This window comes from Miniopterus natalensis, chromosome 7 (genome assembly GCF_054644295.1).
Source record: "Miniopterus natalensis isolate mMinNat1 chromosome 7, mMinNat1.hap1, whole genome shotgun sequence".
NCBI classification, from domain to species: Eukaryota; Metazoa; Chordata; class Mammalia; order Chiroptera; family Miniopteridae; genus Miniopterus; species Miniopterus natalensis.
Window position 1 is genome coordinate 4,313,329 of NC_142087.1, and position 27,689 is coordinate 4,341,017.

The window sequence follows — 27,689 nt, forward strand, 5'->3', positions numbered from 1 at the left end:
GCAAAGACAAAGGCTGGTGGCCAGGGGTAAGGAATTTAGATTGTATTTTATAATTTTTTAAACACTAAATCCCCTCAATGTTTAATTCATTTCATCCTCACATCAATTCTGTGAGATCAGTGAAAGAATTATTCCCATTTAACAGATAAAGCAAGTGAACCCCAAAGAGGTTGTTAGGCCACTAGCTCAGGGACCCACAACTGCTAAGAGGTGGAGCCAGATGCCCTGGGAGCTGTTGTGGGGCCTTCTTGAGCCCCTGTTCCCTGCAGAGTCCCCTTGGGTATAGGCCCTGTGGCTCACACCTCCCTCGGGTACTCCTTGGAGCTGGACCCTTGGAGCTGAGTTACTCAATAACGGCTCTGTAACAGGAGGAAGGGCCCAGGAGGAGGGAGACAGGGAGGCCAGGCAGGAAGAGCAGCCGGCCTGGCACTTGAGGCCACAGCTAGGGTGGAATGTCCCCTACAGAGTCCCAGAGCTCACGCCCATGTGAAGAGAAAGAAATGTGTCTCTGTGTGACCTGACCCCTGGGCCCTGCCTGCTTAGAATTAAGACGCCACCTCTCTCTGCCCCATTGCTTCCACCCCCACAGCCTCTCCCTTGGCAGACAGCTTGCTCCAGGGCAGTGGAAAGGGCACAGGCAGATCCAAGTCACAATAAGGAGAGAGATAGTTTGTGGGTGCTCCTACTGTGGGGGGTGGACATCTGGGGCCTGGAGACTCTCCAGAGCTTAACAGAAATAAATTACTGAGTTTAGAAGTGGGGTCTTCGGAGCCAGAGCGCCAGGCTTTGATTCCTGGCCCTGCCACTAGTTGTGTGACTTCAAGCTGGTTACTTAACTGAACCAAGTCTCAACTTCCACACCTGTAAAATGGGATCCTAGCCTAATAAGAGCGTGATGATTATATGAGAAACAGTACAGTGTACTGACAGGAGAACAGACTTTGGAGTCAGACTCCCTAGGTTCAATTTTGGCTGTCACTTAACTGCACCATCTGGATCAAGTTGCACAACATCTCTGTGCCGCAGTTTCCTCACGTGTAAAAGGAGGTTAATAACAGTATCCGCTTCTCAGAGTTGTGGGGACAGAATGAGCTCAGACATTAACGTCTGGCACACAGCCAAGTGTTTGCGCTAATGGTGATGGAAGAGGAGGGGAATTAATCTAGATTTACATTGCTTTGAGCAGTGCCTGGCACAGAGTATGTGCTCACAAAAATTAAAAACACAAGGCAGGGGCTCATCTAAGGGACAACTGTCCCTAGGCTCCCACTATGGTAGCCAGGCAAGAACCCAGGATTTCTAAAACAGCATTTCAAGAGAAACCGGAAATCCAGATTTTCATCTGAACAGTCCCAAGTTTTACAACTTTTATTTAAAACACAGTATAATCCAAACAAAGGCATACCTGAGGGTCAGACTGGGCTGTGAGCTGCCAGTTTGCAACCGTGGCTTTGAACTCACTGTGGTTGTTTGATTCAGAGCACAGTGACAATGGGCTAATATGTTTAACCACTGCACCAGTCCCCAAGCTGTGCCAGGCACTGTACACAACATAACCTCATTTAATCCTTGCAAAAAGCACCCTGTGAAGTGGGCCATGATTATGCCCCCATTTGACAGGTGAGAAAATTGAGGCTCAGAAAGGCTCACTAATTTGTCTAAGATCATTGGGGTGGTCGGCAGTGGAGCTGGGACTCAGACTTGGATCTTCCTTGCTCGGCAGTCTATGCCTTGTCCCATCTCTGTTGGCTCTGAAGTGAAGACAGTCTTAAGGCGACTTGTGCCTCTATAGAAAGGAAAGGACGACTGCCTTTGAACAGGGCTCAATCCATCTTCTCAAATTCTCAAAGAGCCCAGGGGTGTTTACGCGCACGCTCCTAAGTGCCAGGAAGAATGAGGGTGTGTTCTCTGCCGTGCGGTTTGGGCAGGGGAGCCCAGCCCCTCTTGGTGGCACTTAGAGAAGGTTTGTTCCAGCTTCATGACCGGCATGGAAAGGAAATGTCATTGTCTGGGTGACATCAATAATGACTCCCAGAAGCCTGGAGTTGCTTAAAAACAAATTCCTTGTGATGTTATATATGACTAGACACACGTCTCTTTGGTTTTCCACGACAGTTACCAGCGTTTGTGCCCCATGAGCTGGCATTCAACACAGATGGGGGTGGGGGTTCCCAGAATACCAGCAAATCCCAAAGCTGGTCCAAAAAAGGGTTAAGCCCAATGGTTAAACAGAAGAGCTTAATGCCTTTTGTTAACTCCAGCTCTACCAGGAAGGCTGACAGATCCCAAACAAGCAAACAATAGCTGGAATTGTTCAAATGAAAACTCGTCCAGCCGCATCATTTGCCAATAATTTTAAAAACAGCTTAACTCTCCTCTGCTTCCTTGACTCCAACCCGACCTGAAAGCAAAAGACGGACGAATTCTTGTCACAGCACCAACCCCCTTTGGACAAGACGCCCGCTTGGCTGCCACGACGGCAGGAGAGCGCTGAGGGACAGAGCGGACACCCCCGGCCGGGCCTGGACCACACCCGACACTGGCTATCATCTGCCGAGGTGGCAGCGTTCTTGGGACTGGAGACCAGGACAGAAACTTCAGAGCAGGAACGAGCACACTTTCACCTCGAGCGACAAGACAAACTGTCAGCAACGCACGCTCAAGTTCAGGTTCAGAGGCAATGATCTAAACGGCTGGAGAAGAAATCTAGTTATAATGACAGGACTTTCGAAAGGATGGGTGTCTAAGGCCGACAGCCCCTTTCTATATTCCGTGGGGCAAGCGGGGACCACCTCCGGTCCACCAAAGCTCACGCCGGGAGGCCTACCTTCTGTGTCACTCAGAGTCCGGACATCGGCGTCGGCCGTGAGCTTCACTTTACCCACACAGGTGCTGTTTAGAGGAAGGCTGGGTGAGATCACTAGTTCTAGCATTTCCTTGTACCTGAAAGAAAACAAAGGGAAATGTAATTTATTCAGCAATTATGCATGCTTACTAATGATTTCTATTTCTCGCCCTAAGAGTATATATATGAAAGCTGATTACCTAAACCCAGCCGTCTTATAAATTCTACATAATAAAAATTCACTAAACTTTTCATCAAAGGGAAATGAGGCATTGAAATGAAGTGCTCACTCCCCTTGGGAGAATACGCCCACTTGATTAAAACCTGCCCCTCCTTCCTACTGTATTTTGCCATGAGAAAAATTATATTTTGGTCTCTTTTTTAAATGTTATCTGAATGAGCTGGGATGAGCCAGGGAGACGTCCCAGGAGAGGAAGGGAGAAACAGGTAGGGAGAGAGTGTTGGAATTTCGATTCCCAAACTCCAGAGGCAAGGGGAAGAGTCGGAGCTGCCTGTAGCTAAGAGGGAAAAACGGACGTGGTGTTACATGGTGTGACTTGTTCAGACGGAGAAATGCTCTAAAGGCATCACTGAATTTAAGTCCCTCCAGGCAGCAAAACTCACAGCCCATCACTGTGCTCCCTCCCCAGAAAGAATACACCAGCTCCTGAATTACTCGAGATTTTGGTAAGATGTGATGGGGGCAGGGAAAGATAAGATGTGATGGGTGCTGGGTTGTTTTACTTAAAACTTTTCTAACTCTTGCACTGTGTCAGTACTTATTCCTCCCAAATTCCTACCGACTGTGGTTAGGAAATGAGGTTTCCGGTTAATGCGAACAACATTGCACACGGCAGTGTGCATGGGACTAAACTACAACCGACAACGTCTGGCACTGATTCAAGCTGTCCTCAGAGAAAGGTTAAGTTTACTGACTGCACATCCGTATCCAAGGTCAGGATCCGCTATCATTGTGTTAAGAAACGCAATGTACTGACCGATGGCGGAGTGGTTATAAACTCAGATTTCATCGTGAAAAGGTTGTGGATTCAAATTCCAGTGTCACTACTCCCTACCTTGAGCAAGTAATCGAACTGCTCTAAGTCAAAAGTGTTCTCACCTGGGCAATGGGGATTATCAAAGCACCTCCCTGACAAGGTAATGGTGAGGCGGAAAGAGATGATACATGTGAAGAAAAGTCTTAGTAGGTGGCAAACTAATGTCCACTCCCTACCACGGGAACGAGCAGCTCACATAATGGAATACAATACAGCTGTGAAAAAGGCTGAGTGAAGCTCCGCACAGCAGACAGATTGCCAAGCAAAGTACTGAGCAAAGAGGCAGAAGGGTGCCCAAGGTGTAATACTACTTCTACGAAGGGCAAAACACACAAACCAATATTGTATACTGTTTAGGGAGACAGACAATAAAAATAGTATGTATAGGAATGATAAACACCAATTTCAGGACAATGGTTAACTCTGGGAATAGTAGGGGGATGCACTTTGGGAAGTGGTGCCCTGGGGGTTTCAACCGTGTGAGTAACATTTTAGTTCAGGGGCTGACACTGACTGTGGCCCATCCAAATCCAGCCTACCATCTGTTTTTGTGTGACTCGTGAGGTAAGGATGGCTTTTACATTTTAAATGGTTGAAAAAAAAATCAAAAGAAGAATAACATTTCATGACATGTGAAAATTATGTAAAATTCAAATTTCAGTGTCCATAACTAAAGTCTTTTGGAACACAGCTCTGTTCATTGGTTTACTGAATTGCCCATGAACTACTTTCATGCTGCAACTTCTAAGTAATTGTGATAGAGACCTGCATAGCTGAAAATATTTAATATCTGGCAGAAAATATTTACCAATCTGTTTTAGTTTGTAAACAGGGTGATGGGCATAGCACTGTTATCCACTGTTATGTGCTTACTACACATCTTTGTGTTCCTGAAACACTTAATTTTTAAAAAAAATATATCTTTACTGACTTCAGAGAGAGAAAGGGAGAGAGAGAGAGAGAAACATCAATGATGAGAGTCATTGATCGGCTGCCTCCTGCACGCCCCTGCTGGGGATCGAGCCCACAACCCCAGGCACGTGCCCTGACCGGGAATCGAACTGAGATCTCCTGGATCATAGGTTGATGCTGAACTGCTGAGCCATGCTTGGCTGGGCAACACTTAATTTTTTTAAAGAAAATATGTTTTTATTGATTTTAGAGAGGGAAGAAGAGGGAGAGAGAGAGAGAAACATCAATATGAGAGAGAGACATCGATTGGTTGTCTTCTGCACACACGCCAACCAGGGATCAAACCCAAGACCTGGGCATGTGCCCTGACTGAGAATCAAACCAGTGACCCTTTTGGTGCAGGCGACAATGCTCAACCAACTGAACCAAACTGACCAGGGCTGAAACACCTAATTTTAAAAAAAGAAATAAATCACTTGTTCTAGGACTTACATATAAGAAGCACTTTATATATACTTTTTAATCTGATAAGAGAATTCCACACAAAACAGCATCTACTGCTTATATCTTTACATTAGTTTATACACATTGGGTTCCGAAATGTTCCCAGGTATACATGCATGCTATGTGCCCATTTTCCTGTCCCCCAAATGCCACAGGCACCCCAGGGGAGAGGCCTAGGAGTCTTCATTCTTTTAATACTTCAAACATATTGTATGGAGCCCAGTAAATAGAAGACATTGAACCTACTATCTGACTGTAGGTGCCAGAAATTTGCATTTTATCCAAACTCATTCCCTTCATCCTTTCGGGTGAATGCAAATAATTCGAGGCTAAAAAATAAACAATGATGTAAAAAATAGCACTGGTCTCTAAATATCCAGATGCTATAAGTATGTGTATTAGAGGCAGCAAATTGTTAGCTAAATGACCAAATCCTGTAAAAAACAAAATGAATTGTTTTTCTACACCCTCAGGGTTTAAAAGTCATTGCCAATATTTTAAAATAAAGCAATTTCATACAAAAACCTAGATTTTCACCTTTTCTTGAAAATGGAAGAATAGTGACACATTTCTGCATGGCAACAATTAGCTGGAGCTGATTAGTGGCAGACCAACTTAGTCAAGGCATATGGGCTCCAGTTTGCCACAGTCCCCACCCCTCCCTAGTGTCTTACATTTGACCCTCCTTTTCCATTTATATTTCCTCCTGGTCTATATATAGGCCTTTGCATTTGAAATTCATCATATTATCATCAGGAAAGCCTAACAAGAAAAGAAATAGCAATGTGACTTCTGGCCTCAGTCACATAGCTTATTTATTTTACTGAGTGTCGCTGTCATCCTCAAGAGCTCTTAACACATCCAAACAGCATTTGTTGACATTACAGCAGAGCAGGAATGTGTTTGCGAGTTTTAACTCTGGGACAGAGTATTGCTGCTAAAGCTCTTGGTGTCTTCACCCCTTGCCTTATATCCTTGCAGGCCAAGCAACATGGAAATCATCTATATTTCCCCCACGGCACCTGACACAAAATCTTGTTCATTCTGTCATCTGCTCTTCATAATTTCTGTACTAGTCCAGATTCTCACCAGAAGTGCATAAGCATTCTAGTTTCATAAATCCTTGCTAACACTTGGCATTGTCCACCTTTGTAATTTTTGCCAAGCTGATGGGGTGGAAAATGATATCTTAGTTGTTTTAAGTTGCATTTTTACGATTACTAGTGAGTTTGAGCATATATTCGCCTAATTATGGGGCATATGAGTTTCTGAGAACTGCCTATTTATAGCTTTTATCCTTGCCCATTTTCCTTCTGCATTTTCTTTCTTTTCTTTTGTTTTCTTATTGAGTTGCTGGAATGCCCTGTAGAATCTAGGCATTGGTTCATTGTTGGTTTTAGATGCTGCACATTTCCTTTCTTAATCTTTAATGATCTGTTTTCTTTATTTATGGTGTCTTATAGAATAAAAGATGTCTTATATATTTGCCCAATAAGTTCTTTTTTTTCTAAGTGCAAAAATCATTTCCCTAACCCTGGGATATTAAAGTTTGACTACATTTTAAGCTACTGACATGGAATTTTACCCTTCAGATTTAAGTCTTTAATTCATGTGAAGCCTTCCACTTAGTATAATTTAGTTTTGCATTTTCCTCCAATATTGAAGAAACTGAAAATAAGCCATTTTTCCTAATATGTATTCAACTCTCTAACTGACTTTACTCCCCAGAAATTCTGGGATAGTTTGTATTTTTGGTTCAATCTCATTACACAAACAAAAATAAAAGCTACAAAACATTGTTTTGAGGCATTGGAGGACAACCAAGGCAGGGCTTGAGGGCCCAGGATCCCAGAGTGATGAGAAATGAACTGAGTTAAGCCTGACCTCTATCACTTTTCCTTGCAAGACATTTGCCAATTTATAAGCATGGAGGGAGAAAGTAAGGGCTTAGAGTTTTCCTGTCTCATTGGGCTGAGGAGACAAAAACTGGCATTCAGGGCTACTGAACTAAGGCAGCTAGCAAAGATCCTAGAGATATGAAAACAATAGAGAAGTGAGCCTAATATTGTTGACAGTCACTACCTTTGAGGCATTTGCTGATACCTAAGCTGGGTGGGGTGAGACGCAGAGAAGCCAAGCAGAAAGGGGTAGCTAAGAAGGCAAGAAATGAAGCAGAGCTTTTGGCAATCTCCCAGTACTATGAAGGCAAATGTTGGAGTTCATGGCCCATCAAGGATGAGAGGCCTTAGTAAATACACCAGGCTTTTATTTTTAATTTTTTAAATTTTATTTTTCAATTATAGTTTAACACATACCAGGCTTTTAATTGACACCCCTGAAGGGTTATTCTCTTGAAGTAAGGGCAAACCAAATAGATCCTGCCTTGAGTCATCTTAATCCCTGGCTGGATCAAAGTGATTTGCCTCCTACTATCACCACCTGCCAGAAGAAAAGTAACTTTCCTCTTGGGGAAGATATCATCTTCCAGTCTCCATAATTTTTTATACACAATGTTCAGCATTTAATAAAAATTACCAGGCATGCAAGGAGACAAGATGAAATGATCAAAAAACCAAGACGAAAATCCAAATTCATATAAGATTCAGATACTGGGATTATCAAACATGGAATCCCCATCAACTTTGATAATATGATCAAGAAAACAGATTTAAGCTGTAGAATGCTACTAGAGAACTAAAATCTTAAAAAAATCAAATGAAAATTCTAAAACTGAAAATACAATAATTGAAATTCAGAAGTTAATAGAACATTTGAACCACAGACTGGACATAGCAGAAGAAAAAATTAATGAGCTGGAAGATAAGTCAGTAGACAAATGTCAGAAAGAAGGTTGGAAAATAGATTTTTAAAACAACATAAAAGCAACATGGGATATGGAGAAAAGATCTAACATACGTGTAATAGAGGCCACAGAAAGAGAGGAGACAGAGAACAAGTCAGAAACTATATTTAAAAAGAAACTGACAGAAACATTTTCAAGGCTGATGAAAGATATCAAGCTAATGGAATAAAAAAGTTATTGGAATCCCAAGCAGAATAAACAAAGAGAAAAACACTCCTGGGCATATATATCTTAGTCAAACTGCATATGTGTGAGAACATTAATCTTAAAAGCAGCCAGAGGGGGAATAAAAGACAAGTCATCTTTAAAGAAGGAGAAATAAGACTTCTCAACAAATGATGGATATTGGGGCAGGGGGGAGGGGGGGAAGAAGGCATCTCATCTGCCAATGTAGAATTTTATGCCAGCAAGAAAATCCTTCAAATATGAAACAAGCCAATATTAAGATTATTTGCCACCAGTAGACCTACACTACAAAAGAATGCTCTGGAAGCATGAAAATTCAGCAAGGAATGGGGAACAACATAAAAAGGTGAATATGTGAGTAGAAGGGGGATAAACAAAGTTAACTTGTTCTAAGGGCCTTGCATTTTCCTGGATGTGATAAAAGTACTAATTTATAGTAAAAGATTTACCAGGGATGCATGCTATGATGTTAAGGGTAACTACTTAGGGGGTAATAATAAAAAAATGTCTACTAACAAGCTAATAGAGGAGAAAATGGAATAATAAAAATACTTGATTAATCCAAAAGAAGGTAGAGAAAGAAAACATAGAAGAGATGGAACAAATAGAGAAAAATTAAATGATAAATTTAAACTCAAAGTTATCAACTGCATTGCAATAATTACATGAAATATAAACAAAACATATTAAAAGACAAAGATTGCAAGTCTGGATTTAAGAAACTGACTACATGATTATATGAGACCCTTTTAAATAATAAGATACACCAAGATTCAAAACAAAATATTGCAAAAATCCATATGATGCAAATACTAATCAAAAGAAAGCAGAAATCATTTCAAATTGCCTTGGAAATAAAAACCATTACAGAGATTGAGAGATGAACATAGAGTAATGGCAAAAGAATCCATCCACCAAGTTATAACAATTAAAAGGTTTGTCCCCCCAATTAATTCGCATGATATTGGCTCCAAAAGGAAATAAGCCAGTTGACCGAGTCTAGGTCTTTGGTAGGCAATGCAAGATCGAATCAAACAGCCCTACAGCAACTCAGGCATCATCCTTCGGAGGCAAATAAATATCACGAACAAGCTGAAACAGTAGAAATGTTATGCTCACAAAGGAAGCAGGACCTTAATTTAAGAACCTGACAATGATTCTTTCCTGCTGTGGTTTAGGAGGCACTGCTATCTTGCAGAAGCAAACCATTTCCCAAAAGTATAGCAACATGAACAGAGCAACCAAAAGCATAGCAACATGAACAGAGCAAGAAAAACCCTCCCAAAAGTTCTAATCATAGCTCCTGTTTCCCAGGCACCTGCTACATGCCAGGCAATTTTCCTGATCACTTTTACAACATCTCCTTTAATTCTCTCAGCCACCCGGGGAGATGATGACTACCCACCCTCTATTTCCCAACAGGCCGACCAAACACAGACTTAGGTCTGAGTAAAGCACAGGCACGAAGGACATGTGAATCGTTCCTGTTTAGTGAACTTGTGTTCTGCCATGAAGATCTAAAAAGAATCTTTGTAAACTTCAGCACAGGGTGAGTTTTATGTTTATGTTTTATGGGTAATATTGTTTTATTTCTGAATTACATGAAGCAGTGGAGGAGGGAGGCTGATCTCTTTGGGGTTTTTTTTGAGGCCACTGAAGGTCTTAATTGGCCCTGATGATAATGCGCATTTTACAGATAACACTAATAAAAATAGCTAACACTTAATAAGCACTTACTCTGAAGCCAAGAGCTCTTTGCATATATTGGCTCATTTAATCCTATGAAGTCAGTAGAGGTGAGGAGACTGAAGTTCAGAGAGTGATCTGGTGGTTAGTGCTGGAACCAGGATTCACAACCAGGTGCTCTGGCTCCAGGGTCTGTGATCTTAACTACAGCTTATAAGTAAAACTGGGTCAGAATTTGAATCCGGAGCCCATCCAGCTCCAATGTGTCCCCTAAGCCATCTGGTCAGAGCACCGGCTCTGTCATCTGCCACAGGGGCTCAAATCCTAGCCTTGTGTCTTACCATCCGTATGACCTTGGACAAGTTATTTAACTTCAATGAGCCTCATCTATAAAGATGGAGACAATAAGAGTGCCCTTCCTGCAGGTTATCCTACAGAGTAAGTCAGAGAAGGCATGAGTGAGTGGGTGCTCAACAAAGGGCGGCTACTTCTGACATTATTCGCATTCGCACGGACAAAAGCCTGAGACATACATTCCAGGTAGACACTGGGACCTGCCATGAAGATCATCCGACAACTACTGGTTTCTATTGTGGCCTGATGGACTGAGTTGAGCTCTCTTACAATTTAGGGGGAGGCTTCCTTCCTGTCTTCCCTTCTCCCCTCCTCACAATTACCTGAAATAGGAGACCAGCTTATCCTCTTTGCAGGGGGTGGGGGAGAAATCAGTCTAACAGAATTTGGGGGGAGGAGAAAGACTTAGCTTCTCTTTCATGAAGGCGGGGAAAGGAAGCAAAAGCATGGGATTCATTTATAAAAAAAGTTTCTCCCCTGCGCTGCATAGTTGCAAAACCCAGATACCCCGGCTGCTTCAGAACCAGGCCAAGAGAAGCAGAAAGAAAGAGGCATTCGAAAGCCCCCGCCCTCTGGCCTTTTCCTTGGCCGGCTGCTGCCAGCGGCTTGCACCATTTGTTACCCTTGTCACCACCCCTGTCCCCAGGGACTGAGAAGCACTGGGGGAGTGTGAGGCTGCTGGAGGAGCCTGAGAGATGACAGCTGGAAGGTGGGGGGTGGGGGAGACTTCAAAGGCTGGGAGGGATCAAAAGCAGATGGAGGGTCCCAGGCGGGTGGGCAGCTCACCTTTCCACACCCCCCTGAGCGCACTAGCTACCTTTGCTGAGAACAGTGGCCCTGCCTGCTGGATGGAGAGGACAGATGGCCAGTCGGCCAAGGGGACTAGAGAGAGGGCCAACTCCCAGCATCTTTCAAAGGCTTAGAAATCCAAACCTGCCGACAGCAATCACAGGCTTCTGGATAGACAGCAGCCGTGGCCCCAACCTGGACATTTCTGGCCGCCTCCACCACCCCCATTTGATTTCAATTCTTAATACATCTGCTAAGCACAAACTGGTTCTGCCCCAGTCTCCCCCATCTCAGGGGGAGAGTTGCTCACACCAAAAGCCCTCCTTCCTCTCCTTCAACTCTCATATCCAATCCATCACAAGGTGTCATCAAGTTTACCTCCTAATCATCCATGGAGCTCACCAACTGCTCTGCACCTGCATGGCCATCGCCCAGGGCCAAGCCACCCTCCCTCTCCGCCCTGGACAACTGCCGTGGCCTCTGCACTCATCTCCCTGGGGCCACTGGGGCCTCCCTCCCGTTTGTTCTCCTCGCAGTGGTCTGAGGGACTTCAGACAACATAAATGAACCTGCGCCCTCACCTCATCCTTGCTTACAACCTCCAATTGCTTTCTGTTGTTCTTAGAATGAAGCCAAGACTTCTGAACACAGACGTGATCTGGCTTTCCTTCAGTCAATGCCTCATTCCAGCACCATGGCCTTTGCACATGCTGTTCCCTCTGCCTGGAACACCATTCCCTCCTGCTTGCCCTTCAGAAGTCTCAGCTCTAGCACGATTTCCCCAGGCCCTCCCTGAGTAGGGTCCATTCCCCTAAAGCAGCTTCCACATGTTCAAGTCCCACACTCACACAGCAGTCACTATACCATTTTTTACACATGTGTGTAAGTTATTTAATTCCATCTGTCTTCCTTACCAGACTGTAATCAACCTGATGGTAGGGATTTTGTCTGTTTTGTCCATCATTACATTCCCAAAATCTTCTGCAGGCCTGGCCCTTAAGAGCTGTTTAATAAACATTTGTGGCATAATTGATGAATATGCTGTATGAATAAATGTATTCATTCAACTAATATTTATGGAGTGCCTTGCTCTATGTGCCCATCATTGCCACTGTCTCCACTCCAGGTGGGAGGCTCATTTACATTCCTGCCTGGCCCCTCTAGGCATGAGTTTGAGACTTCCCAGGCTTAGCACTGTATGTAGGACATGGTAAGAAATACATAGATGTTGGATGCTACTGTCCCCAGGCCACCCCGGGAGGGAGAAGTGGTCCAAAAGCTCCTGTCCAGATGACGCAAGGTACTTACTTGTTAATTGTGGTTATGATGCTATTAAGCTCTGCCTGGTTGTCATGTCTTTTGCAGTCCTATCTCCCCCCCAGGTTTATATTTTCCAGCTTTACTGAAATATAATTGCCGTATTGTGTAAGGTTAAGATGTACAAAGAGATGATTTGATACTTGTATATATTGCAAAATGATCTCGGTGGTCCTGCTTTGAGCTAAAAAAGCAGGAGGAGAAAGTGGAAACTTCCAGAGCCACGGCATGGAGGAGAAAGCCATCACTTAAGAAGGAGCATGGCAGGAGCACTGGGAACCTGGGTTTGTCCTGGTGGATCTTGTGGCAATAGCATCCTTTCTTTCTTTGGGGGAACTGCCTCTCCCCCACTCTCAGACCATGTGGCTTGGGTGAGGCTGACTCTGAGTCTGGCAATTAGCATCTCCCACCCCTCGGTTTACAGTGACTGGCTCGGGGACAGTGATCACGAATCAATGGGGGCCAATGAGAGGCCCAGGATGAACTCCTGCAGAAGAGACGCTCTCTCCCACTGGACATGTACCTTAAAAGGTGTCTACTGGGAGCTGCTAGCAATGCAGACACAGTTTACTTTTGAGTAGCACAGTCTTAGAAGACTGTGACCCCCATTCTGATAACATATGCATCACATCTTTGGAGTTCAGTGTGAAAGTTAGAGTAGGAATAAACTACCTACCAGTGAAATTTGGGGGCCGCTGTCACTGTGGCCAACTTCTATATCCACAGGAAGACCCCACATGCTACAATGGTGTGGTCACAAGCCTCTCCTCCTGTCTACATCTCCATCCCCCCTCCCCATCTCCCTTATAACAGGGAAGGTGTCACTTAATAGAAGTTGTGGGGGCAGGGCTGGGATACATACGCAACCATCTCCCCTGATGAAAGAGGTACTTTCCATCTCCTCTCCAAAGGCTATGAAGAAGGCAGATAAAGTAGGGACACAGTCCATACTAAATTCATTCACTGATTCATTCATTGAGTCAGGCTGCCAATCATTTGGAATCATTGCCTTTATTCATATTGCATACCAAAAAAGAAAGCTGGCTCTTTTTTACTAACTTATTTTACTTTTTTTTGAAGGCCAGGGACTGTTCCAGGCATTGGGGATAGTGTCAAGTCAGACAGACAAGTTCCCTGCTCTCATAAGTCAACATTCTAGAGTGGGACTTGCTTTCCAGTCTTGGGTGGCATTCATTAGTGGGTGACCCCAGAGAATTGGGATATAGGCAGCCTAATTGCACAGATGTGTCTCCTTGAGCTGAGAAAATAACTGCATTAACTTTTCTTTCTTAAGATAAAATTTTACCCGCCCAGGTAATATCTCAAAAAGTTTGTAAATAAATTTAAAAATTTTAGGTAAAATTAAAGCTGCCTTTGGTCACTACATCCCACCAGCTGTATCCACAATTACTAACAAGATGAATAGCTCTGAAGACCTTTCTCTGGTCATCCACACACACAAACAGCCACATATGTCCTTATGTACAGTATTTGATTAATGTGTTAATCAATGTCATTGATCTGTATATCCTGTTCTAAGACTTTTTTCACTCTAATAATAAAAATATCTTGATGTTCTTCCCACTTCATGACGCAGAGATCTAGCCTATTCTTTTTCGCTGCTGCATAGCATTCCCAGGTATGTCTACATAGTTCCTTTCAGCCAGTCCCCAGGTTTCACAAGTTTTGTCATTATAACTAATGCCACACTGCTTGGGACAAGCCTTCTTAGGTGCACATGCAGGTAGCTCTCTTAGGAGTGATACCCCAAAGTAAAACTGCTGGGTCTACCTTTGAAATTGTCAAGGATTTTGTCAGAGTGGCTGATTCAATTTCTATTCCTGATGGCTGTGTCCTGTCCTCGCCCCTTGAACTGTTTCTATTCCCTGATCTGAAAACTTTTATGCAAAACTCTCTTAGGAACACATAGCAATTATTTTAATAGGCCTCCATGGCAGTCCACTCCTCAGCACTACCCTCCAGCCTTATGTTGCAGGGAGCCCTGTCAGAAAGGAGAACCAGCCCAGGCTGAGAATCTTAGCTTCAGACTGAGCTCTCCCACTCAGGCTTGATAAATTCTCACCGTGTGAACCTGGTGGAGAATGAAAATGGCTGATGGGAGAGTTTTATTACGCTTCCCTCATTCTTGATAGCATATAAAACAAGGGTCCTTTGTTTTGGCTAATCCAGTTTTGGGGTCCATGGGATACATATATTTTTAGCTTTTTGTTTCGATTTCATTATACAGTCACAAGAAGTTGTAAAAAATAGCACAGAGAGGTCCTGGGTACCTTTCCCTCAATTCCCCCCAGTGATTACATCTTACACAACATAGTACAATATCAAAACCAGGAAACTGACATTGGTGCAGTGTGTGTCTGCGTGTAGCTTGGCGTCATTTTATCACAAGTGTAACCACCATGGCAGTCAAGACAGAGAACTATTCCATCACCACCAAGGCCTCCCTGTGCTGTCTCTTCGCAGACACACCCAACCTCACCCCCCCAAAGCCCCTACCCCTGGCAATCAGTAATCCATTCTCCAGCTCTAAAATGCCATTTTGAGAACGTTATATAAATGGAATACAGCATATGACCTCTTGAGATTGGCTTTTTAAAAAAAACACACACGTCTCAAGTTCATATGCCTGCATTTTACAATGCGTTTTCCCAATATTCACTAGGCCCACAGAGGCAACCTTCAAAAAAGTACCCAAAGTGCGGTGACCGACCAGGACAGGACCACACACATTCTGCTGATTTCAGGTTGGGTTCAACAGGGCCCTGGAGCGAGATGCAGAACTTTATAGAACATTTCTCATGCAGAGCCATAAAAAACAAGAAAAAGAAAAGGAAAAAAGAAACACGCAACCCACAACCATCAAAACAAGGCACAAAACGAAACACCATGACCTTTACTGTAAGGGAAGGCCTGCCCCTGCCAGGATGGCTGGAGAGCGTCAAGCGCTGGAGGCCACGGGAGCCCCAGGACCGCCCCCTCCCAGAGACACACAAGCGAGCAGCAGGCTGGAGGCTGCATTCTCTCTGGTCACAAAGGCATTTTGCTTTGACTTCGCGGCCCCTGCCCTCAGTCGATACCACACAAGCATCTCTGCCAGTCACTGCTCCTCTCCTTGCTCACCCAACCGCAGCCAGCCGCAATGACCTAGACCCATTTTAAACATCTTGAACCGTGGAGAGACTCATTCGGAGACTACAGAGCAGGGCATTTCAATTCGAGTGACAGGGAATGGCTGGAAGAAAAACACTGGAGAAACGGTAAGAGAAACTGAATGCTAAAAACTGAATATGAGAGCATCTTCACTCTACCCAACCCTTACTTGTGCCCCCAGGAAGCAACGGCTGTCACAAAACTGAAAATAAGAACAGTCCACATGCAGTAAATGCCGTGTAGGGGCTAGAACAGTTCACATGCAGTAAATGCCGTGTAGGAGCTAGAATAGTTCACATGCAGTAAATGCTGTTTGGGGGCTAGAACAGTTCACATGCAGTAAATGCCATGTAGGGGCTAGAACAGTCCACATGCTGTAAATGCCGTGTAGGGGCTAGAACAGTCCACATGCAGTAAATGCCGTGTAGGGGCTAGAACAGTCCACATGCAGTAAATGCCATGTAGGGGCTAGAACAGCCCACATGCAGTAAATGCTGTGTAGGGGCTAGAACAGTTCACATGCAGTAAATGCCGTGTAGGAGCTAGAACAGCCCACATGCAGTAAATGCCGTGTAGGAGCTAGAACAGTCCACATGCAGTAAATGCCGTGTAGGAGCTAGAACAGTCCACATGCAGTAAATGCCGTGTAGGAGCTAGAACAGTTCACATGCAGTAAATGCCATGTAGGGGCTAGAACAGTCCACATGCAGTAAATGCCGTGTAGGAGCTAGAACAGTTCACATGCAGTAAATGCCATGTAGGGGCTAGAACAGTCCACATGCAGTAAATGCCGTGTAGGAGCTAGAATAGTTCACATGCAGTAAATGCCGTGTAGGAGCTAGAATAGTTCACATGCAGTAAATGCTGTTTGGGGGCTAGAACAGTTCACATGCATAAATGCCATGTAGGGGCTAGAACAGTCCACATGCTGTAAATGCTGTCTAGGGGCCAGGCACTGTTTTAAACGCTATTCACGTTCAAGCTCACTTAATTTTCCCAGTAGCCCTTATAGGAGCGGCAGGACTTGGACCCCATTTTACAGATGAGGAAAGCAGGGACCGGAAGTTTAAGTCACTTGCCTAAAATCACCTATAAGTGGCAGAGATGGACTTAAAGCCAGAATGTCTGACTCAGTGTTCTCCTCTCCTGCCATCTGCCACCGACAGCAGCAGATGTCTTAGAGTTAATCTTCCCTAATGACTGATCTCCTCTAATTACATCGTTATCCTGAAATTGGAAGGCCCATGCAGTGATTCATGAGTTTTTAAATGTTTTTCTTCTTGTGTTGAGGTTGCCTCAATTTTATGCAATTTCATCCAGTGAGGTCTCTCCTCTCCCCCTTTTTTGGGGGTAAGATGCTTCATGGAGGGCTAGAAGGTTTTTTTTTAAAGAAAAATCTCAAACATATGCAAAAGCAGACAGAACAATAAAACGAATCGCAAACACCTATAACTCAGATTTAACCACTTTCAAGATTTTACCATATGGGTCTCTTCCAAGCTTTTTGGTTTGTTTACTTTTCTCTTCAGTGAAGTTTTTAAAATGAATTCGAACTTGAAGTCTCTTCTCTCTGCCACATAGCATTTGAAAATATGGACACTTTCTACTATCACAACTAACAAATTTCACATTCATTCCTGTGCCATCTTAAACACGGCCCCTACTCAATCCCCCCAACTTCTCCACATGGCCTTTTAAATTTGGTTTGTAAGATTCGGGATCTAAACAGAGTCCACATGTTACATTTGCTTATTTACATTTACTTAATCGAGTATAACCTCCCCCTTCTTTTTATGCAGACTGTTGACATGTTGAAGAAACTAGGTTAATTGTTTTGCAGAGTATCTCATGTTCTGGATTTTTCTGTTTGCTTCCTCATGGTGGTGTTAACTTATTTCCCGTATTTCCCATATATTTACTTTAAAATTAAATTAGGTTCAGAGTCATTGAAGGGGGGGCAGTAGTGCCTCAAAGTTCTTCCCATGGCACCGCATCAGAAGGGGTACAGCTTCCAGGTGCCCCGTCTACCGACACTAACAGGGGTCAGTGGGTCTGGGTGGCTACACTCTCTCTTCCCCATAAACCTCTGATCTAATGGTTTCATCACTCAGGGGATGAATCAATCATTTCATTAAGTGTTTATAAATTTAAAATAATTAAAGGAGAGAGAAGAATATTACGAGAATATTAATACATCTTGTACATTGCTGTCACAAATCTTTCTTCGCTGCACTCCCCAACCAGCCTGTGAGGCGGGGGGAGCCGGCAGGATCTGGGGGCAGTGGGGGGCTGCGCAGCCCTCGGGGGGCCTAGGCGCCTGGGTCAGATCCCAGCTCGGCCACTTCCTAGTGGGATGGGGTCTGGCTTGGTGTCTCTGCTGTGGCTTCCTCATCTTTCCAATGGGGATACAAACGGTAGGCACCTCCTAGGGCTGTTTTGAGGATGAACTGGCTTACAGCTTGTGCAGTGCTTAGAACAGAACAGGGTCAGAGTAAACTCTTCTCCACCCTTACAAGTGAGAGGCCAACCTGTGAAAGAAACGTCCCCAGGTCTGCAGCTAATGGCGGGCAGAGCTGGAGCAGAAACCTCGGTCCCCTGCATTACGTGGTGTCAATGGAATGTTTTCCCACATTTGGAAAATAATCGCAAATAATTAGGAAAAACACCTTTCGACCATAATGACTTCTGAATGGCTTAATATAACACCTAAGCCGAGGCCCCACAGGATGTGGGCCTGAGCACCCCTCCAATCTCATCTCCACACTGCCTCTCCTGTAGGGACACTGCCCTTTTTGCTATTACCAAACCATCTCATGGTTTTTCACTTGCTGTTCCTTCGGCCACAATTCCTCTCCTCCAGATCTTTCCCTGACTCGCTCTCTCACTCCATTTAGGTGTTTTCTCAAATGTCACCTCCTCAGGAATGCCTTCCCTGGTCATATTATCAAACCCATTCTCCCCCTCCCCACCCCCCACCGCACCACAGCCCCTTGCTTTCCATCCCCTGACCCTGCTGTATTTGTCCTTTCGATATCTTAAAATATGCCGCATACTTATGTGTGTCACTCTCAGGGGTAGGGTGGGGTCCTGCACACTGGGCATCCAGGGCGGTAACTGTAATTGGCACTAAACGTGAGCCAATAAGTAGCAGTTAAGTGAATGCTGAATAAGGACCCTACAGCCCCATAGCCTTATGCACAGAATCACGCATGCTCCATTTATCAACAGCACTTTCAATATTTAACTCTCTGTTACAAAAGAAAAACAAATCCACGCCCATAGTAAAGAGCTGGATAGTGCAACATCAAGTGCCCGTAGTCCCGCTGGTCCGTACGTCTGAGGCACACTGTGGCAGGCTTGTTAGGTAGTCTCCGCATGCTTTCTCTTCGCCCCTTCTTCTTCCATAAAGGAATTCCTACTCTTAGCAGGACATGCAGCCGCCCAGAATGATTTTCCACCTTCCCTTGCAGTTAGGCTGTGGTTATGTGACTAAATTATGATCAGGATGGAATCAAAAGTGATGCATTCAACATGCAGGTCATGTCCTACTTGCTAATATGTGACGTCATGGGAGAGGCATCTTGGGCCATTGGGGACTTTAAGGATGATGTAAGGACATGGAAGCAGTCTGAGGTGCTGATGACCTCATAGAGCAGAGCTGCTGTGACAGCTCGGATTTTATATGAGAGGGAAATACTCTTCTATGCTGTTTATGGCACCGAGTTCAGTTCTCTGTTACACAGAGCCAAGTCTGTCTGTCTGTTATCTATTTATTTATCTATCATCTACCAGATTTTCTTCAGTGCATTTAACTATGTATTTGTGTAGCAGCTTGATGTTAATGGGGAATTCAGAACATACACAAAAATACCCAGACTCATCTAATGAACCTCCCTAAGCCCATCACTCAGCTCCAACAGCCATCATTAACTCATGGCCAATCCTGTCCTGTTTCCATACCATCAACTTCTCTCTTTATGGTACTTGGAAGCAAGTCCTAACCAGTATATACTTCCATCTGTAAATATTTCAGTATGAATCTCTAAAAAAATCAATTAAAAAAACCCCAAAGACTTGTTTTGAAAACAGTTATAATACCGCTATCAAGTCTATGAAATTCCTTAATATTACCAAAGGAGATGTTAATTTATTTTAGCAAAAACTATATTGTGTATTTTTTATTCCCATTTAAAAAATACACTGTGGGCAATTTTCAGCATCAGTACACAAAGGAGCCACCTAATTCTTTTTAATAGCTGCAGAGTTTTCCATTGAAATGATGTACCAAGGTTCATTTAGCCATTCGCCAACTATGGACATTCAGGTTATTTACAGGGTTTTTCTTTTTTCTATTTTAATTAACGATGCAATAAACCTCTGTCTATCTCAGGAGGTCTCAGCCTTGGCACTCCTGAGATTTTGGGCTGGACAATTCCTTGCTGTGAAGGGCTGGCCTGCAGACTGTAAGCTGCTTAGCAGCATCTCTGACTGCCTCCTCACTAGGTAATAGGAGCACCATTCTCCCCCACTCATAACAACCAAAAATGTCTTCAGACATTGCCAGATGTCCCCTGGGGTTAGAATCACCCCAACTGAGAACCTCTCCTCTAAAGATACCCACTTAAGAAGTAGAACACTCTAATTTCTACAATGGAGGTCAGCAGAGAAATGGAAACGGAGAAATTTTCAACAATGGCAGCCACTTGAGAAAATATCAGTTCAGACCTGCCCTGGATTTTAGTAAATACTTTAGCTGTGCTTCAATCAAGCTTACCATGAAAAACCTGAGAATTGAGTCTTCACAAAGAACTGCAGTTAGCGTCTGCAAATTTCTCATGTCAACGAAAGACCCTGTTGAGTTGCTCTGTTTTTTAACTTCATGCCTCAGATTGGGATCTGATGGAAGAACATGAGATGTGTTTTATAAAACTGGCTTAGAGATGGGACAACATCCTAACTTTGACGGTCTGTCACGCTTCCTATTGTAGGATTATGTTTCAGGGAACATGTGTGACCCTCCACATCCCCTTTCTCTCCTACATTTAATAATAAATTGTATTATCATGGTGTTTGTACACAAACGGGGAAGGAGTTTCCAAATTCTAAGTGAAAGCTAAGGTCAACAGTCTTAAGCACGCCCCCTCTGCTGAGATCTGCCCTTGGCTAGGTTTAAAATCCAGCCAGAACCTGCTGGGAAAAAATTAAACAAACTCCCAAAGGGGTGCATCGTGGAGCTGAAACAGGCCAAGGTGCTTTGGGGCCCCGAGTTAGGCTGGCTCATCTGACGATGCTGCAGCTGACAGCGGCCCTGAAGAACCCCGGGATCTGCCATTTCTGGTAGTCACATGGATTTAAGTCATGTATTCATTCTACACACACTACGGAGCACCCATGTGTGCCGGGCTCTGATCTAATGCCTGGTAATCCAGTGGCGGGGGTGGGGGGCAAGACAGATGGCACCGCTGACGCCCAGAATCAGCATCCCGGTGGGTTTCACTGTGGGCCACGGGCTTCGCTGTTGCTGGTAAAATGCAGCTAGCAGTTCCTGTCAGCTGAACACGGACAGGACAGGGACCGCTGAGCCAGATCTCCTGTCGAGAAAGGGCTCCTTGTGCGCCCAGCACTGCATTGGGTGCTTTACATCTACTGGCTCACTTAATCCTCAGAATAACCCAGGACATAAACAGTACTGTCTCCCCCTTTTGCAGAAGAGGAAACTGAAGAGCAGAAAGATGAAACAATCTGCACAAGGAAACCGAGCTGTGCGAATGGCGACACTGACACGTGTCAGAGCTGAGGTTCCCAGTGGGGGCTCATTTTGCCATCCAGGGGTCACTTGGCAATATCTGGAGACATCCTGGTTGTCACTTTGGGGAGGGTGCTACTGGGATCGCATGGGTAGAGGTCAGAGATGCTGCTAAACATCTTATAATGCACAGAATGGTCCCCATGACAAGCACCTGGCCCAAAATGTCCTACGTGCCAAGGCTGAGAAACCTGTTTCTGAGGAATGTTTGTTCCTTGCCGCCTTGGCGTCTATGCACAGCGCTTCCTTCACCCTGGATGCTCATCCTGCCTCCCTCACCTTTAGGTTTCTGCGTATATGTCACAATGTCACTGCTTCCAGGAAGTCTTCCCTGACCTTTACTTGCCACCACCACCCTCCCTTACTGGATTAGTTGTCACTGCACCCTGAGCTTTGCATTCATGGCGTTAATTAGCTGAGGATTTAGTTGTGTAATGCTCACCTCCCCCATTAGGCTCTATACAGTAGCCATGAGCCACGTGTGGTTTTTGAACACTTGGAACATGGCTAGTCTAAACTGAGATGTGTCCCAACACACCCTGGATCCCAAAGACTTGGTACAAAAGAATAATAATGTAAAGTCATGCATCAGTAATCACAGAAATGTTGATTATGTGTTGAAATGATAATATTTTTCAACAATTTAGGTAAAATGAAATACATTATTAACATTAATTTCACATATATATATACACTCACACATATATATTCATATACACATACATATATATATATATATACACACACACACATATATATATGTTTTAATCCTCACTCGAGACTATGTTATTATTGATTTGAGAGAGAGAGATCGGTTGCCTCCACATGTACATGGACTGGGGATTTAACCCACAACCCAGGTATGTGCCCTGACTGGGAACTGAACCTACAACCATTTTGGTCTATGGCACGATGCTCCAACCAACTGAACCACCCAGCCAGGCCCTTTTATATTTTTTAACGTGTTTACTAGAAAATTTAAAATCACATATATAGCTCACATTTTGAACTCCCATTACATTTCTGTTGGACAGTGCTGTTTGAGACCTTAATATGTTCCACAGGAATAGAGATCCTAACTAGACTGTTCCCACTCAATAGCCAAGATTTGAAAGCAGCCCAAGTGCCCATCAGTAGATAAGTAGATAAAAAAGCTACGGTACCTTTATACCATGGAATACTACACGGATATAAAAAAGAAGAAATTCTTGCCCTTTGTGACAGCATTGGTGGACCCGGAGAGTATTATGCTAAATGAAATAAGCTAGTCAGAGAAAGAGAAGTACCATATGATCTCACTTATATGTGGAATAGAATGAACAAAATAAACAAAACAGAAACAGACTCTTAAATACAGAGAACAGACCGACGGCTATCAGAAGGGAGGGGGGTTGGGGTAAAAATGGTGAAGAGATTAAGCTAAAACACTAAACAAAAAACAAACTCTCATAGACACAGACACAGGGTGGTGATGACCAGAGGGAAAGGAGGGTGGGGGAGGTAGGAGAGCATAAAGGGGGGATAAATGGTGATAGAAGGAGACTTGACTTGGGGTGGTGAACACAATACAATACAGATGATGTATTATAGAATCGTACACCTGAAACCAAAATAATTTTATTAACCAATGTCATCCCAATAAATTTAATAAAAATAAAAAATAAGTAAACAAAAGGGGAATGGTTGAATTAAAAAAAAAAAAAAAGACTGTCCCCACCTACCCCTTGAGCTTACAACAGTCCCTGGCACAGAGAATGAGAATATTTGTTGAATGAATGAATGAATGAATGAATGAAACGTAAGAGACTGTCAAGAATAGTTTGCATGTATATTGCATTTTAAAGTTCTCCAAACATTCACCAGGGGCTACAGTTCATTTGTCTGGTCCTAGTCAACAGCTTTCTCTTCGGACACAATCGTGACCACAGCCAGTCCCCTTGCTTCCTTAGCTGACTCCACATCCTAAGAGAGAAGATGAGGCTTGAGAGAAACATCCAAGAGAAGCAGCCAGAGTCTCCCACGAAAGTCAACAGACAGTGGCTTGGGAAGTCTGTCAACCCTGACTGGACAAACATGCTCTAGGAAGGGCCACTCAGGCTTGCAGGGAACGGTGTGGCAGACGGGAGCCAAGGAGGGCAAGGCTGTGCCAACCTGGGGAAGTCAAGAGGCCAAGAACAAGTGTCTGGGAGGTTGAGCAAGCCTGGGCCCGAACCAACCAGGTGGGGTCACTTGTCTCTGTTCTATGCCAAGGAAAATAGTTCTCCGAGACGAGATGAGAAGCCTATACACTAGGTGAGACTCAGGAGCCACGCAGCGTGGGGGCCCAGGCCTGGGCACAGGAGTGGCCCTGTGACTCTGCATCACTCTTGGAAGCTGCCCCTCCCAGGACCAGGGCCCGCAGCTCTAATTTGGACCCACTGTTGGGTGGAGAGAAGGGATTAAGGATTTGTGGGGCCAGAGGAGAAACCAAGCTTGGTGTCTTGGCTCCTTTTAAATGGGGTTCTAGTTGCTTAGGAGCAAGTTGGCTGTGAGCCTGAACCCCAGTCCCGGCGCTCGAATTACTGTTTGACCTTGAACAAGACCAACATCTCACACTTAGAAAGGGTTCAGAACTGAGGCCAGGCTCAGTGCCAAGTATTTGACATACAGCGCCTAATAACAAGAGTTAATTCTCATACCGCAGGTCAGCAACCCAGATGGCAAGTGGCGGAGGCAGGCTTTGAACCCAGGCAGTTCCAGTTCTGTTCACTCGTTAGGTGTGTTTGAACCCCATCTCTATTACTTACTTGCTATATCAAGTTGGGGAACTGCAGTAGCACCAATAACTATGATTTATCCAACATTTACAAGCTCCGGTCACTCACTGCTTTAAGTGTATTATTACTCACTGAATGTATTTCTCATTGAATCCTCAGGACAACCTTTGGCTATTATTGCCCCATAAATTCAAACTCAGGCAAAACGGCTCCCATGTAACCACTACAGAGGCTGGAGAACACAGGCTCTGGAGCCGCACTGCCTGGCTGGAGTCCCAGCTATGCAACTTGGTGGTAGCTATGAACTTATCCTCTCTGGACCTCAGTTTCCTCATCTGGAAAATGGGAGTAATAACAGCACACACCAATGGGGTTGTTGTGAGGGTATTAAATGAGTTAATACTTGAAAGTGTTTAGCAGAGGGTCTGGCAAAGAGAAAGTGTTCAAAGAAGAGCCCAATATCCATCACGCCTGCAATACCTGGTCCATAGGAGAGGTGACAAGTCGGGCTCCCCAGGGAGGGGTGGGAGGCAGAACCTGACACTTAACCCTTCAGTCCCTGCACTCCCCCAGCACTTCTTGTGGATACCTGCATCCCTTCAACAGCTACCTGCAGGCCCTCTGTGCACTAGACATCACTCAGTCTCCTCCTCAATCCCCGATGACTGACTCCAGCAGCCCCTGGGGTGCTGCCCAGCCTCCACACTCCTGGAGTGAGATTTTTAAACATAAATCTGACCTTGTCATGCCCCCATTAAAACCTCTTTAATGACTCCCCATCGCTCTTGGGCTCAATTCCAAACTTTCACAGGGGTTAAAAACAGTGGCTTTCAAAATCTTTGAGACTCACAGTAAGAAACACATTTTACAATGCAGTCCAGTGTACACCTTTATAAAATTTGAAATAAAAATTTCAAGAAACCACATTGAACTCATGTGCGACACACATGAGCGCTTTCTATTCTATTCTTTTTTTTATTTTTTCCCAGTGCTGGCTGTGGCTCACTAAATTCATTTCATGACCCACTGAGGCGTTAAGACCTGCAGTCCAAACAACACTGGCTTAAGAACTCTCAGACACAGGCCCTGGGAGCCCTCTGGCCTCATCTCTCCTCATGCACACCTGGCAGCCCAAGCTCTGGGCATGCTGAAGCCCGAGCATTAGATTCTCCCTTGCCACTGAGCCCTCGCACATGCTGTTCCCCCTGCCTAAAGCACTCTTCCTACTTGTCTATGTGGCTTAGCCAAAGGCTATCTCCTTAGGGAGGCTGCCTGACCGTCACCTGTGACCCACCTTCAGGTCCTCTCTACACACTGAGTCATCCTGGGATGTTTTTCGTTTGCTTTTGTTTTTGATTTGTTATAGTTTTTTTAAACCAGTGCCCAGTCCCTACTTCAGATCAATTAAATCAGACATTTCTGGGCGTGAGGCCTGAACATCAGCATTTTAAAAAATCCCCAGTGAGTATATAGAGACCCGCCCCCCCCAAGTCCAGGAAGTCACTGTTCCATGTCCTCCACAGCACTTACGACCATCTAAAGTAGCTTATGTATTTGTTGATTTGTTTGCTTGTCTTAGATTTCTTGACATCCCTGTCTCTTCCCCCGGGGCTGAGGAAGGTACCCGCACACGCACCTCCTCAGCTGTAAAATGGGATCATAAGAGTATCCGCCCTCAGGGTTGCTGCGGGATGGAATGAAGGACTACATGCCGAGTGCATAGTAAGTGCTCCACAGCCAAAGTCCATAGTGCTGCATTATTCCACAGTGATACCGACAGAAAACCAAAACAAACTGAAACAAAATTTGGGTGTGTTGCAGCCCCTGCCCTGAGCTCGGGCTCCTGACCTGGCCTGAATCTGGTAGGTGCGGCTGGAGGGGCCCTTTTTAAAGTAGTTTTCTTGCAAGTGTTTCCACACAACCCTTTCTTGAGATTTCAGAAGGCAAAGAAAAACACAGGGCCGGCAGTTTCGGACACTCCCCGACACCACCCTGCTGCATCCGGAGTTCCTGCTGATTCCGATGAGACTGGGTGGTTGGAGACTTCCAGGGGAGAAGAATGCCCTGGATGGTGCTTGGGTTCAGGGTCAGTAATGAGGGAGGGCGAGGGTCAGAGAGAACGATCATTCTCTGACACTTTTATACGCAAAGTGGGAACGCTGGAAGGGGGGTGTGTGCGCGCATGTGCGTGTTGGGAGTGCTTACAAGTGGCAGAGAGATGCAGGGGGGGGGTGGAGAGGACACTCGGGGGTACGAGGATGCAGTCAGGTCCAACAGAGGGCAGTGCCCCACTCTGATCAGCTAAAACGGGGATGGGGCCGATTTTGACCCCTGGGCAATGTCTGGACATTTCTGGTTGCCACAACTGACAGCATCTACCTGCTGCCTGGACTTGCCTCTGAAGCACTAGAGGCAGAGCTACACAATAAAAGGAGCCTGGCGGACTACATGCAGGACACCAGTCTACCAGGAACACTGCTACTGGTCTTTACGTGGTGAGAAATCAGTTGTGATAGTCGTAAGCTCTGAGACTATAGGTTTTGTTACAGCAGCTAGCGTTACCATAATCAATACAGATAGTCTATTCCACACAATGGAATCTTATGCAGTCATTGAAAACCATAACCATATACCAGTTGTCTTTTTAAAATATATATATATTTTATTGATTTCTGAGAAAGGAAGGGAAAGGGAGGGAGAGATAGAAACATCAGTGATGAGAGACATTCATTGGCTGCCTCCTGCACGCTCCCTGCTGGGGATCAAGCCCCAAACCCAGGCATGTGCCCTGACTGGGAATCGAACCAAAATCTTCTGGATCATAGGTACATATTAGTATGGGGAAAAGTGTGGAAGATCAAAAAGGTCAGAAGTTGGCAAGCTATGGCCCGAAGGTCACATCTGGTCCACTACCTATGGTGTAAATAAAGTTTTATTGAAACACAGCCATGCCCTTTGGTTCACATATTCCTATAGCTGCTTTTATGCTATGATGATGGAGTTGAGTAGGTGCAACAGAAACTGCATGGCCTAAGAAGCCATTAACTATCTGGCCGTTTACACAAAAAGTTTGCTGACCCTTGTACTAGGTGACCAGCAAAGGAAAAATAAAGATTATGCTGTATCCACAAATGAACCACTATTAGTAATGAGACAGAATAGATCTAGATGTGCTGACATGGAAAAATGTCCACAACACTGAAATGGAAAATAGTAAGTTATGGGGTGCAAAGTCAGATCCTATTTTTGTAAAAAGAAAATGATATGAATTAGCAGGATGGTGTGTGTATATATTAAAACCCATCTACAAGTGCCAACATCCAACAATTAAAGGAAGTCCTGCTGAAGAGGAAACCTGGGGATCATCCACTTTTTACTCTATAAACTTCAGGGTCATATTAATGTCCAATGATGAGCATGTTAATTATTTTTGTAATTAAAA

At 44.5% G+C, this 27,689-nt stretch overlaps 1 protein-coding gene across 2 annotated transcripts in view; it reads right to left on the bottom strand.

Annotated features, from left to right (window-relative positions):
- The window catches only part of EYA2 (EYA transcriptional coactivator and phosphatase 2), a 201,349-nt gene that overhangs the window by 129,613 nt on the left and 44,047 nt on the right, over nt 1-27,689 (bottom strand). For both annotated transcript variants that reach the window (XM_087818703.1, XM_087818702.1), the window contains exon 2: nt 2,828-2,943. In XM_087818703.1, coding sequence (XP_087674829.1) covers nt 2,828-2,933 — 106 coding nt within the window. In that variant the 5' untranslated portion in view covers nt 2,934-2,943. The remainder of the gene's footprint in view (nt 1-2,827; nt 2,944-27,689) is intronic.